Genomic DNA, 13,732 nt, shown 5'->3' with positions numbered 1-13,732 from the left:
AATTGATGAATGTTAATTGCATGCATTTAAATGTTGCAGAATGCTTCACACAGAGACTGTAATGACTTTTTTTAGTTTGAATTCAAAAACTTTCTTGAGGATGTTTGTGCCACTCCATTAACCTATCAAAAAAGGACTTAAATTAAATCTATTGCTTAAAAAACATATGAGCTAATGATGAACTAGGATCTCCTTGATGCCTTCTATTTTGTGTCTTCCTTTTACCTTTCTCATTTAAGTAGCTGTCCTAATTAGGAGGTTTTGCTCCTGAAAAGATTTTAATGGAGTCAGTTTTATTAATGGCTGGTTATACACCTGTATGGGAGTAGTTTTTCTGACAGAAACACTAGCAACACCACCTTTTTGTTTTTCCATAATGCTTCATCCCTTCTTACCAGTTAAATCCAATATACTTTTGAGAGTTTTTCTCTTGGATTTGAGACAGCAGTAGCTCTGACTTTGAAAGCTCATAGAAAAAATATAGTATTGTACCAAACAGAGTGATCAAAATTTAAACTGTGTTGCTGATTCATAAGATAATTACTATGCACATTGACCCTGAAAGATCCTGTGTTTGGCTAGTTCTACAGCTGAAAATGTGTTGCTGGTTAAAGCACAGCAGGTCAGGCAGCATCCAAGGAACAGGAAATTCGACGTTTCTGGCCAGAGCCCTTCATCAGGAATCTGGCCCGAAACATCGAATTTCCTGTTCCTTGGATGCTGCCTGACCTGCTGTGCTTTAACCAGCAACACATTTTCAGCTCTGATCTCCAGCATCTGCAGACCTCACTTTTTACCCTAGTTCTAGAGCTCAGTTGTTTCTTGTGATTCCTGAATTTTGATTTCCACTGCCATATCTATTAGGAGAAAGTGAGGATTGCAGATGCTGGAGACCAGAATTGAAAAATGTGGTGCTGGAAAAAACACAGCAGGCCAGGCAGCATTCGAGGAGCAGGAGAATCGACGTTTTGGGCATAAGCCCTTCGTCAGGAATGAGGATTCCTGAAGAAGGGCTTATGCCAGAAACGTCGATTCTCATGGATGCTGCCTGGCCTGGTGAGTTTTTTCCAGCACCATGTTTTTCAACACTGCCATATCTATGTCCATTATTAGTTTAAGTCCATCGTTTGTGTGAGGGACTTCTTGGTATCAATCCCAAATCTTCCCTCCACTAGTTTGGTGTTCTGTCCATTTACTCCATTCTGGTTTGTTTAAATATCTTCCCAGATTTTCTATATGCTTAACGACTTTGTTTACCTTTTATAAAGTCACCTCTCACATGCTTTCCTTCCAGTCTGAAAAGCCTGAGACCAGGGCAAATCACTTTGTATTTCCTGAGGACTTCTAATACCACCCTTGTTTCTCAGTGGTAAAAAAACTGAGGTTCTACAAGCCCAGCATACAGCGACAGATTACAGTCATGTTACTGACATCACTTGGATCTTGGATCTCATTTCAATTATGTTTTTAAATTGAAGACATGTTCGTTCAGCATATAACACCTCGTCCGCAAAATGGAATGACAATGTTGCTTAGTTCCAACCTTCCCTGACCTGGTTTCTGCAGAATTGTAACTTTATAATTACTAATGTATTTTCTCTTTAAAGAAACTCCTTCACAGCTTTCTGATCCTTTTTTTTTTAAATGAAGCCTGGTTATGTCATAAATGTATTATGCTTTGTTTTCAGATTATGCCTAAAGATATGAATGAAAAGTGTTTCTGGGTCAAGGTAAAGGAGGACAAGTATGAAAGTAAAGAGCTCTTTGCGAAACTCACCCTTACATTCTCTGCACAGACCAAGAGTAAGTACTTAATCGGGCTTCAATTTTGATAATTGACATTTTTTTATGTTTAGATTTGAACTCATCACAAATGAGCACCTTGAGATTTTGGCAAACTTTAAATTCTAGTCTATAGATGTGGATTTCCTGGGAACATTCCCAAGTCTTGGCATTATACTAGTGGATGGGCAACGTATGCTGGCCGAGACTGTAATGTTCACACCCCACGAATTTTTAAAAGAAAGATGCTATTCTATCTCATTCAAAAACTTTTATACTGTGCCCTTAAATCCTAATCAAATCAAAAACATCTATTAATCTTTCTTATCAACCTCCTTTTTCCAATATGCATTGATTTAGTTTTATTACAGGAAACGGTATGTCTTGCTGCGATGGTACAGGGTCTTGGTGAGATCACACCTTGAGTATTGTTTGCAGCTTTGGTCTTATTTGAGGAAGGATGTTCTGGCTATGGAGGAAGTGCAACAAAGGTTTAATGGACTGATTGGCTGGTATGGCAGGACTAACATATATAGGACTGTATTCATTGTAGTTCAGAAGAATGAGGGGAATCTATAAAATCTGATCGGACTAGACAGGGTAAATGCAGATAGGATTCTCCTGATGATTGGCAAGTCCAGAACCAGAGGTCACATTCCAAGGATATGAGCTAGGCAAATTAGGACTGTGATGGGGAGAATTCTTTTTCACTCTAAGTGATGAGTCTGTGAAATTTCTCTGTCACAGAATGTGACTGAAGCCAAAGTATTGTGATCGACATGGTGGCTCAGTGGTTAGTACTGCTGCCTCACAGCACCAGGGACCCAGGTTCAATTCCAGCCTTGGATGACTGCCTGTGTGGAGTTTGCACATTCTCCCCATGTCTGCGTGGGTTTCCTCCGGGTAATCCGGTTTCCCCCCACGGTTACTCTTTGGTGCGTTGGTGTGGACTTAAGGGCCTGTTTCCACATTGTAGGGAATCTAATTTAATCTAATAATCATAGAGCTGTACAGGATGGAAACAGACACTTCGGTCTAAACTGTCTGCACCGACCAGATATCCCAACCCATTCTAGTCCCACCTGCCAGCAACCAGCCCATATCCCTTCAAACCCTTCCTATTCATATACCCATCCAAATGCCTCTTAAATGTTACAATTGTACCGGCCTCCACTACATCCTCATTCCATACACGTACCACCCACATGCGTGAAAATGTTGCCCCTTAAGTCTCTTTTATATATTTCCCCTCTCACCCTAAACCTATGCCCTCTAGTTCTGGACTCCCCGATCCCAGGGAAAAGACTTTGTCTATTTATCCTATCCCTGCCCCTCATAATTTTGTAAACCTCTATAAGGTCACCCCTCAGCCTCTGATGCTCTAGGGAAAACAGAGCCTGTTCAGCCTCTTCCTATAGCTCAAATCCTCCAACCCTGGCAACATCCTTGTAAATCTTTTCTGAACCCTTTCAAGTTTCATGACATCCTTCCGATAGGAAGGAGATCAGAATTGCACGCAATATTCCAACAGTTGCCTAACCAATGTCCTGTACAACCGCAACATGACCTCCCAACTTCTATACTCAATACTCTGACCAATAAAGGAAAGCATACCAAACACCACCGTCACTATCCTATCTACCTGTGACTCCACTTTCAAGGAGCATTGAACCTGCACTCCAAGGTCTCTTTGTTCTGCAGCACTCCCTAGGACCATACCATTAAGTGTATACGTCCTGCTAAGATTTGCTTTCCCAAAAAGCAGCACCTCACATTTATCTGAATTAAACTTCATCTGCCACTTCTCAGCCCATTGGCCCATTTGTTGTAATCTGAGGTAACCCTCTTTGCTGTCCACTACACCTCCAATTTTGGTGTCATTTGCAAACCTACTAACTGTACCTCTTATGCTCGCATCCAAATCATTTATGTAAATGACAAAAAGTAGAGGAGTCAGCACCAATTCTCGTGGCACTCCACTGGTCACAGGCCTCCAGTCTGAAAAACAACCCTCCACCACCACCCTCTTGTCTTCTACCTTTTGAGCCAGTTCTTCAAAAAAACTCAATCAAGTTTGTGAGACATGATTTCCCACACACAAATCCATGTTGACTATCCCGAATCAGTCCTTGCCTTTCCAAATACATTTACATCCTGTCCCTCAGGATTCCCGCCAACAACTTACCACCACTGAGGTCAGGGTCACTTGTCTATAGTTCCCTGGCTTGTCTTTACCGCCCTTTTTAAACAGTGGCACCTCGTTTGTCAACCTCCAATCTTCCAGCACCTCACCTGTGACTATCAATGATACAAATATCTCAGCAAGAGGCCCAGCAATTACTTCTCTAGCTTCCCACAGAGTTCTTGGGTATACCTGATCAGGCCCTGGGGATTTATCCACCTTTAACCATTTCAAAACATCCGGCACTTCCTCCTCTGTAATCTGGACATTTTGCAAGATGTCACCATCTATTCCCTACAGTCTATATCTTCATCTCCTTTTCCGCAGTAAATACTGATGCAAATGTTCATTTAGTGTCTCCCCCTTTTCTGCGGCTCCACACACAGGCCGCCTTGCTGATCTTTGAGGGGCCCTATTCTCTCCCTAGTTACTCTTTTGTCCTTAATATATTTGTAGAAACCCTTTGGATTCTCCTTAATTCTATTTGCCAATGCTATTTCACGTCCCCTTTTTGCCCTCCTGATTTCCCTCTTAAGTATACTCCTACTTCCTTTATACTCTTCTAAGGATTCACTCGATCTAACCTGTCTATACCTGACATATGCTTCCTTCTTTTTCTTAACCAAAACCTCAATTTCTTTCGTCATTCAGCATTCCCTATACCTACCAGCCTTCACTTTCACCCTGACAGGAATATACTTTCTCTGGATTCTCGTTGTCTCATTTCTGAAGGCTTCCCATTTTCCAGCCGTCCCTTTACCTGCGAACATCTGCCTCCAATCAGCTTTCGAAAATTCTTGCCTAATACCGTCAAAATTGGCCTTTCTCCAATTTAGAAGTTCAACTTTTAGATCTGGTCTATCCTTTTCCATCACGATTTTAAATCATCATGTTTTCAAGGAAGAGTTTGATACATTTTTAGGACTAATGAAAGGAAAGGGTATGGGAAGAAAATAGGGTACTGATTTGAATGGAAGAGCAGGTTTGAAGGGCTAAATGGCCTACATTTGCTCCTGTTTCTATATCCCTAGTTCCCTTTAAAATCATTATAAACTCTTTCTCCTTACATACTTCCAAATTTTACTTTTCATCATTCAGAATTTTGTCAATTTTACCATGGTTATGACCTGCTGTCAGTTGTCTGCCTTGCCAAGAACCCATTCTGAATAATTTAGCAGACTAGTTTTCCTAGAATAAATATATATTTGTATATATTTAATTATATCTGGTATAGTTACATTGTGTTTCTTCTCATTTGAAAATGGAGGAATGCGTCTCTGACAATGGAATTGTCATTAAATAATCTATGACTAAACTTCAGCAACCACAGCCATCTTCCACTGTGCCAACAGTGAATCGTGATGCTGTCAAGCCAGTTTCGGTGACGGATATTGAAATCCCTCACCTTGAGTACATTCTAAGCCCTTGCTGCCCTCAATGGTTCCTCCAAATGGAAAAGTATTGATTCATCAGGTTGGAGTGTGGTAATCAGTCGAGAGTTTTATTGCCGATGGTTGGCACAATGCCATAAGACCTCATGAAGTCCAGAGTTCATATTAAGGACTATCAGGGTTATTCCCTCACGACTGCTCACCATTACTTTATCATCTTTCCCCTGTTAAAATGAAACACCACTCGGCTAGTGGATTGGTTGCACTTTCTGTCTGCTATTTTCTTTTTGTATCTGCCGTGAATTTCTGTCTTCTTCAGGATCAGAATCAGTGAAGTTGTCATTTAAGCTATCTTCATCACACAGGCAGTAAGAATAGATTCATTATTACCTTTTCAATGACACGTAGGGACAGAAAATAAATATTGCCTTTGGCAGCAACAGCAATATCCCAGGAATGAGGTTATTAAAGAAGACTATTGCAAAGTTAAAATCATGTCCCTGAATTGCCCTTTGGTTGCAGTGTACAAAACGTCTAACATTATAGCTTAGCATGGATGTCCTACATCATATTCAGGAGGTACCTCTACCATAATGATCCCCTGTTTCACGAATCCACGCTTGCGGTTTACATGCTGAGACGAAGTTCCCCTTTTATATGTTGTGATACCATTTGGAAAGTGCATTAGTATTCTCGTGTTTTGAAAAATGGGCCTCTATTCTCTAGAGCTTTGAAGAATGAAAGGGGATCTCATTGAAACCTACCAAATACTTAAAGGCATAGGCAGAGTTGATGCAGAGTTGATGTTTTCTCTATTTGAGGCCTCTGGGACCAGGGGGACACAATTTTTGAAGCCAGGGGGAAGCTACTTCAGACTGAGATGGGAGGTTATTTCATTCAGAGAACTGTGGCAGCTCAATCATTGAGTACTTTTAAAATAGAGATTAGTGTTTAGAAATCTGTCAAAAAATATAAAGGAATGCAGAACAAGTGCGGGAAAATGCATCGAAGTGGATCGTCGGTCATAAATGTATTGAATGACAGCAGGCTCTGGGGTGAATGACTGATGCTCTTCTGTTCTTTGTTCGCGGCTTGTTCTCTGTTATTTCTATCATTACATATGCTATCAAATGATAGAACACTCCTTAATTCAAATCAGGAGATGTAGAGTCAGAATTTCTCAGCTCTATCCATACTAAGGGTAGAAAGACCCTCTTGGAGATTCAGGATGGTATTGGACCTCAAGAAAGAGACTTTGTGGAGTGCCTCTGAGATGGATTCTTAGAACAGCTGGTGCTGGAGCCTACCAGGGAGAAGGCAATTCTGGATCTGGTGTTGTGCAACGAACCAGAATTGATCAGGGACCTCGAAATGAAGGAGCCATTAGGAGGTAGTGACCATAATACAATAAGCTTCAATCTGCAATTTGAAAGGGAGAGGGTACAATCGGAAGTGACAATATTTCTGTTGAATAAAGGGAACTATGAAGCTATGAGGGAGGAGCTGGCCAAAGTTCAATGGTGCAATACCTTAGCAGGGATGACAGTGGAGGAACAATGGTAGATGTTTCTGAGTATAATGCAGAAGATGCAGGATTCAGTTCATTCCAAAAAGGAAGAAAGATCCTATGAGGAGGCAGGGGTGGCCGTGGCTGACGAGGGAAGTTAAGAAACATATAAAGTCAAAAGAGAAAAAGTATAACACAGCAAAGATGGTGGGAAAGCGGAGGATTGGGAAGCTTTTAAAGAACAACAGAGGATTACTAAGAAGGAAATGCGCAGAGAAAAAACGAGGTACGAAGGTAAACAGGCCAAAAATATAAAGGAAGATAGTAAAAGCTTTTTTAGGCGTGTGAAAGGGGAAAAAATGGTTAAGACTAAAAGTGGGCTCTTAAAGACAGAAACAGGGAAATATATTACGGGGAACAAAGAACTGGCAGAAGAGTTGAATTGGTACTTCCGATCTGTGCTCGCTGGGGAAGACACAAGCAATCTCCCAGAGGTAACAGTGGCTGAAGGACCTGAACTGAAGGGAATTTATATTTGCCAGGAATTGGTGTTGGAGGGACTGTTGGGTCTGAAGGCTGATAAGTCCCCGGGGCCTGATGGTTTACATCCCAGGGTACTGAAGGAGGTGGCTTGAGAAATCATGGATGCGTTGGTGATTATTTTCCAGAGTTCAATAGATCCAGAATCAGTTCCTGTGGATTGGAGGGTGGCTAATGTTGTACCACTTTTTTTCAGAAAGGAGCGAGAGAGAAAGCAGGAAATTATAGACCAGTTAGTCTGACCTCAGTGGTGGGAAAGATGCTGGAGTCAATTATAAAGGATGAAATTATGACACATCTGGATAGCAGTAATAGGATAGGTCAGAGTCAGCATGAATTTATGAAGGGGAAATCATGCTTGACTAATCTGCTGGACATTTTTGAGGATGTAACTCTGAAGGTGGACAAGGGAGATCCAGTGGATGTAGTGTACCTGGACTTTCAGAAAGCCTTTGATAAAGTCCCACATAGGAGGTTAGTGAGCAAACGTAGGACACATGGTATTTGGGGCAAAGTACTGACTTGGATTGAAAATTGGTTGGCTAATAGGAAACCAAGAGTAGTGATAAACAGCTCCCTTTTGGAATGGCAGGCGGTGATGAGTGGCATACCGCAGGGATCAGTGCTGGGACCGCAGCTTTTTACAATATATATTAATGATATAGAAGATGGTATTAATAGTAGCATTAGCAAATTTGCTGATGATACTAAGCTGGGTGGCAGGGTGAAATGTGAGGAGGATGTTAGGAGATTACAGGGTGACGTGGACAGGTTAGGTGAGTGGACAGATGCATGGCAGATGCAGTTTATTGTGGATAAATGTATTGTTATCCACTTTGGTGGCAAGAACAGGAAGGCAGATTACTACCTAAATGGAATCAATTTAGGTAAAGGAGCAGTTCAAAGAGATCTGGGTGTTCTTGTACACCAGTCAATGAAGGCAAGCATGCAGGTACAGCAGGTAGTGAAGAAAGCTCATAGCATGCTGGCCTTCATAACAAGAGGGATTGAGTATAGAACCAAAGAGGTTCTTCTGCAGCTGTACAGGCCCTGGTGAGACGCGCATGGAATATTGTGTGCAGTTCTGGTCTCCAAATTTGAGGAAAGACATTCTGGCTATTGAGGGAGTGCAGCGTAAGTTCATGAGTTCACTTCCTGGAATGGCGGGACTATCTTATGTTGAAAGATTGGTGTGACTGGGCTTAAATACCCTTGAGTTTAGAAGACTGAGAGGGGATCTGATTGAGTAGTATAAGATTATTAAAGGTTTGGACACTCTGGAGGCAGGAAACATGTTTCCGCTGATGAGTGAGTCCCGAACCAGAGGACACAGCTTAAAAATAAGGGATAGGCCATTTAGGACAGAGAGGAGGAGAAACTTCTTCACCCAGAGAGTGGTGGCTGTGTGGAATGCTCTGCCCCAGAAGGCAGTGGAGGCCCAGTCTCTGGATTCGTTTAAGAAAGAGTTGGATAGAGCTCTCGGATAGTGGAATCAAGGGCTATGGAGATAAGGCAGGAACAGGATACTGATTGAAGATGATCAGCCATGATCATAATGAATGGTGGTGCAGGCTCAACGGGCAGAATGGTCTACTCCTGCAGCTATTGTCTATTAATAATTGTGTCACAAATGAGATCATTAAAATCTCTCCAGTCGCAAAAAAAATTTGATACTGTGATCTTCCAACTACTAATTATAATCCTACAGGTTCAAATTTAGCAAATCTAACATTTTCTAATCTAACACACTGATAACGATTTTCTTTCTTTTTCCGATTTGAATTTCTTCACTGATGAACTGTGCAGCAAGTAAAGGTAAGAGAATGCATTTCTTTTTCAATGCTTGATGTGTTAAAACATTTTTTGGTCCCTGAAATATACTGGGTTGATGCTGTTCCTTCTTAGATGCTTAGTAACATTAAACGTTTAGTTTAAATAGAAAAAGGAAGCATATGTAAGGTTTAGAAAACTGGAATGGGTTAAGACCCTTGAGGAATGTAAAGGAAGCAGCAAAGAATTTAAACAAGGAATGAGCAGGGCTAAACAGGGCCAGGAAATTTCCTTGGCAAGTAATGTGAAGGAGAATTCCAAAGCATTTTATACATACATTGAGCAAGAGGGTAACTAGGGAAAGGGTAGATCCACTCAAGGATAAAGGAGGGAATTTATGCATGGAGCCAGAGGAAGTAGGTGACGTCCTTAATGAGTGCTTTGCATCAGTATTCACCAAGATGAAGGACATGGGTGTTGGTATGATTTAGTGAAGGATATGTTGATATTCTGGGGCATGTCAATATTAATCTGGAGATGGTGGTGTTGGGTGTCTGCATTAAGGTGGATACGTCTTCAGGGCCTGTTGGGATTTATCCCAGGATACTTGAGGGAGGTAAGGGAGGAGATGGCTGGGGCCTCAGCAGAGACCTTTGAATCCTCTTTAGCCACTGATGAGGCTTGAGAATAGCCAGTATTGTTCTTTTGCTTAAGAAAGGCAACAGGGCTAATACAGGAAATTACACTCGGTTATGTTATAACGTAATAGTTCCGTTCCAGTGCAGTCCCGAGTTATAAGAAAGTCACATAATCGCACCATTTAAACTAATGGGACCAGGATCATGTTATAGCCAGTAAGGAAAGTTTACATTCTACAAATAATGGTCTAAATTCTTCAATCACATTATAGCCAATTCATATTGAGGAAACCACATTATAATACAACCAACTATATAAGCCAGTAAGTCTTGCATTAGTTGTAGCAAAATTATTGGGGAGGATTCTTAGGGACAGTATTTACACCCGTTTAGGAAAGTCTATTAGGAATATTCACATGGTCTTGTCTCTCAAATTTCACTTGACTAAAGCATTTGACATAATCCTTCATGGTCTGATGAGTAAATTTGCAGACCACACAAGTTGGTGGAGTTGTGGATAATGAAGAACTTTGCCAAAGGGTACTCAGAATATAGATCAGCTGGAAGGTTTGGTCAGACAAATGGCAGTGTTCAACCCAGACACGTGTGAGATGATGCATTTTGGGAGGTCACATGCAAAAGGAAAGTATACAGTAAAATACCTTAGGAGCATTGATATGCAGAAGGATCTTGGGATGCAAGTCCATAGCTCCCTGAAAGTCGAAAGACAAGTGGATAAGGTGGTAAAGAAGGCAGACGGCATACCTGCCTTCATCGTTCAGGGTATTGAGTATATTGAGCCATGTGATGTCACAGCTGTATAAAACTTAAAGTTTGACCACATTTGGAGGAGTATTTGCGGTTCTAGTCACATGCAGTAGGAAAAATGTGGAGATGCAAAAGAGGTTTATCAAGATATTGCCTGGATTGAATTGTATTACCAGTAGGGAGAGGTTGGGCAAACTTGGATTGTTTTCGAGAGAGTGCCAAAAGCTTTTTTTTACGCAGATGGTGGTAGGTGCCCGGAACGCCCTGCCAGAGGAGGTGGTGGAAGCAGATGCAATAACTATGATTAAGTTGCCTTTATACACGAATAGACAGGGAATAAGAGGGTATGGACCATGTATAGGCAGATGAGATTAATTTAGAGTGACATCATAGTCAGTTCAGAAATGATGGGCTGAAGGGCTTTTCTTGAGCAGACAAAAGCTTTAAAAAGCAGTATTTTTCTGCAGTGTAACTGGGGCATGTTTAAAAACATCTCATCTATCATATATTATCTTTTTATTGCAAACATAGAAAGAATGACCTCGTGTGTTTAATGCAACTTTAAAGATACAAGTAACCAAAAAAATGAATAGCAATTTGAGGAACCCATTAGGCAGTAAAATCTGCAGTCTGCACGTATTTAATATAGGAGGGAACCGGGCCAAAGTAAATCGGTTTTGATTATTTCCCTCATCCCTAAGGAATTACCTAATTTATAACTCTGGAACTGCTTCATGTTTATTCTGTTTTTCCTGGGTATATTTAATCATTTATTGCAATCTTATTGGTGAACATTCATTTCAAAAAAATTTTATTCAACTGCTTCACTGCAATTCATGAACTTTTGCACAAAATGGTACTGTTTAAATGGAAGTAAGTTGGTCCAAACTTGTAGTAAATTATTGCTTGTGCTTTGATGCTAAGACAAAAACATGTTGGTGCTGAGGAGATGTTTGTCATCTCAATTTGTGTTAATAATTTGTGGAGAGTTGAGTATTTATTCAAAATTGAAACTTATTTGTACTTGCTCTATTTATTTCTTGGAGAATAAGCCTGTCTTTACATGGCAAAATAGCCAAAGTCCAAGTAGTTAAATTGCACCTTGAGTTATGTCTAATATAAATATAGCTGAATTTGATTCTTTGAATGCAATCAATGTGGAGGGAAATTCTTGTCATGAAAGGGTTTTGCACTGCTCCTCCTTTTGAGTACATTTGCGGCTTCACATTCATTTTATTGTTTGGAATTTTGACACAAAATGGCTTCTTGAGCTATTTATAGTTGTGGAATGTGAATGCAATCCAAGACAATCGTATGTTGTGGCTCATGATATATTCTGTTTCAAAAGCATGTAGTTTATTTTAGATTTCATGATGGGTTTATTATTTACAGATGATGAAAGTTGTTTGATACTGGCTTGTAAAGATATTGTAACATTCCACTGCACTTCCAAATCTTAGCACAAGCTAGTTTACTTTTTTGTTGCACGATATCTTTGCTTCAACCCAAGAAATTTAGTATTGCACCTTGGAAATTGCTCTGTGAAAATGCATACATAGCATTGCTATGGTTATCTTTTTAATTTGCTACTCTTTGAGGAGAAAATGCCCTCTTTAAAATAAACTGATTAATACTTCCTAACATATCAAATTGACAAATTTCACGTGGTGCATTATTAAGTGTTTGCATGATTTAACACAACACAATTTCTGGATTAAGTTTGTCAAATGAGAAATTTAGCTCTGTTGTGTTTCAGGGTTATTCCATGGGTTCAAACATTTAATAATAAATTGAACTTCACTCTAACAAAGTAGGGTGGTGGTCAGGTGTTTGTAATTAGGAGGTGACAGGAGTTCATTTTAAGAATGAGCTTTGTTCTAGGATCTGAATGTCTGACACTTGTGATGTTTTGGTTATATCTTCATTGATTGCCCTGTACTAAAACCCGGATACCCCCCCCCCCGCCATGTCGGGTTTCTCTTTGGAGGCTAAACGATTACATTGAAGTTGCACTGAGAGATGTCCACAGTCCCTTACCCAGTCGGTAAGATTTATAATACTTAAATGTACTTCTATTTTGCCAACTTACAACAGAGAGCTTATTGTTCATGAAGGTCACACACTGTTACCAATTACTCCAGTATATTGGACTGCAGAGTTCAGTACATTGTTTATCAAAATGAAGCAGCATATTCATGGATTTTTTGTTCCAAAAAAGAATCTGTCCATGGTTAATGCATAATATGGAATGATCCTGCTTTTTGTGAAGTTTGCTATTCTTCTTAATAACAACTTCAAATTTTATATTAACTTAGATGACTATACCAACAGATTTTCACAAACAAGATAGCTGAAATATGGTTTGTTTCAATTATGCACCCACATTATGCCCAGATTTTCTTTTCTTGGAATGGTGGAAAATAATTTACATTTTGAAAACATTCTTTCTCTTATTGATTACACACTGCACCAGGGGAAAACAGTAGACCTGGAAGATGAGGAAGTAGGGGGTGGGTGGCTGGTGAACCATAGAGAAGTGTGTTTCCTTTTAAGGTGATTTGAAGCAGTTGGTGATGTGCTTCCCTCTTTCTCCCAAGTGATTATAATAGCCTGTTCTTTGACGCACCCACATTCTGCCTCTCTTATTGCCATGTTGCTCCTCATTAACTGTTCTCTCAAAGAGCATAGCAAACTGCTCAATTATTCCTAAGATCTCAGATTATCACCACCTTTGTAGTGGTTACTTGTCAGATGGTTAAAATGGAACAACCGTTGATTATACACATCCTGGTGCCATTTTGCTAATACAGCAAATTTATCAAATTCCTGCTATCTGGGAAAATTTTCACACCTCTCCCTGTCAGTTCTGCTTCTGATTTCACTGCAAGTAACACTTTGGAATTTGTTAATACTTATATATTTCACAAATGTAGTTAAAATTTATCTTCTGATTTATCTGTTATTGAGATCTCATGGAGTAATTCATTGATAGGATTGTTTACAAAGTGGAATGTGGATAATTCATAAGATATAATATCTGAATCACTAAAATATCCTGAAATTGCTACCTGTATATTTTCTGTAATGACTCCAGATTGATCCGTTTTTCATATAAGAAAACGGATGTAATTGGTACTGCAAAGTTCTGTAATAC

The 13,732-nt window shown here is 40.0% G+C and overlaps 1 protein-coding gene across 1 annotated transcript in view; it reads left to right on the top strand.

Annotated features, from left to right (window-relative positions):
- The window catches only part of LOC132823514 (protein diaphanous homolog 1-like), a 342,084-nt gene that overhangs the window by 161,320 nt on the left and 167,032 nt on the right, over positions 1-13,732 (top strand). The window contains exons 17-18 of the mRNA XM_060837454.1: positions 1,689-1,803; positions 9,209-9,217. Of these exons, the coding sequence (XP_060693437.1) occupies positions 1,689-1,803; positions 9,209-9,217 (124 nt within the window). The remainder of the gene's footprint in view (positions 1-1,688; positions 1,804-9,208; positions 9,218-13,732) is intronic.

Source organism: Hemiscyllium ocellatum, chromosome 16 (genome assembly GCF_020745735.1).
Source record: "Hemiscyllium ocellatum isolate sHemOce1 chromosome 16, sHemOce1.pat.X.cur, whole genome shotgun sequence".
Classification (NCBI taxonomy): Eukaryota; Metazoa; Chordata; class Chondrichthyes; order Orectolobiformes; family Hemiscylliidae; genus Hemiscyllium; species Hemiscyllium ocellatum.
The sequence above is the reverse complement of the archived record's forward strand: the minus strand, read 5'-3'. Positions and strand labels throughout refer to the sequence as shown.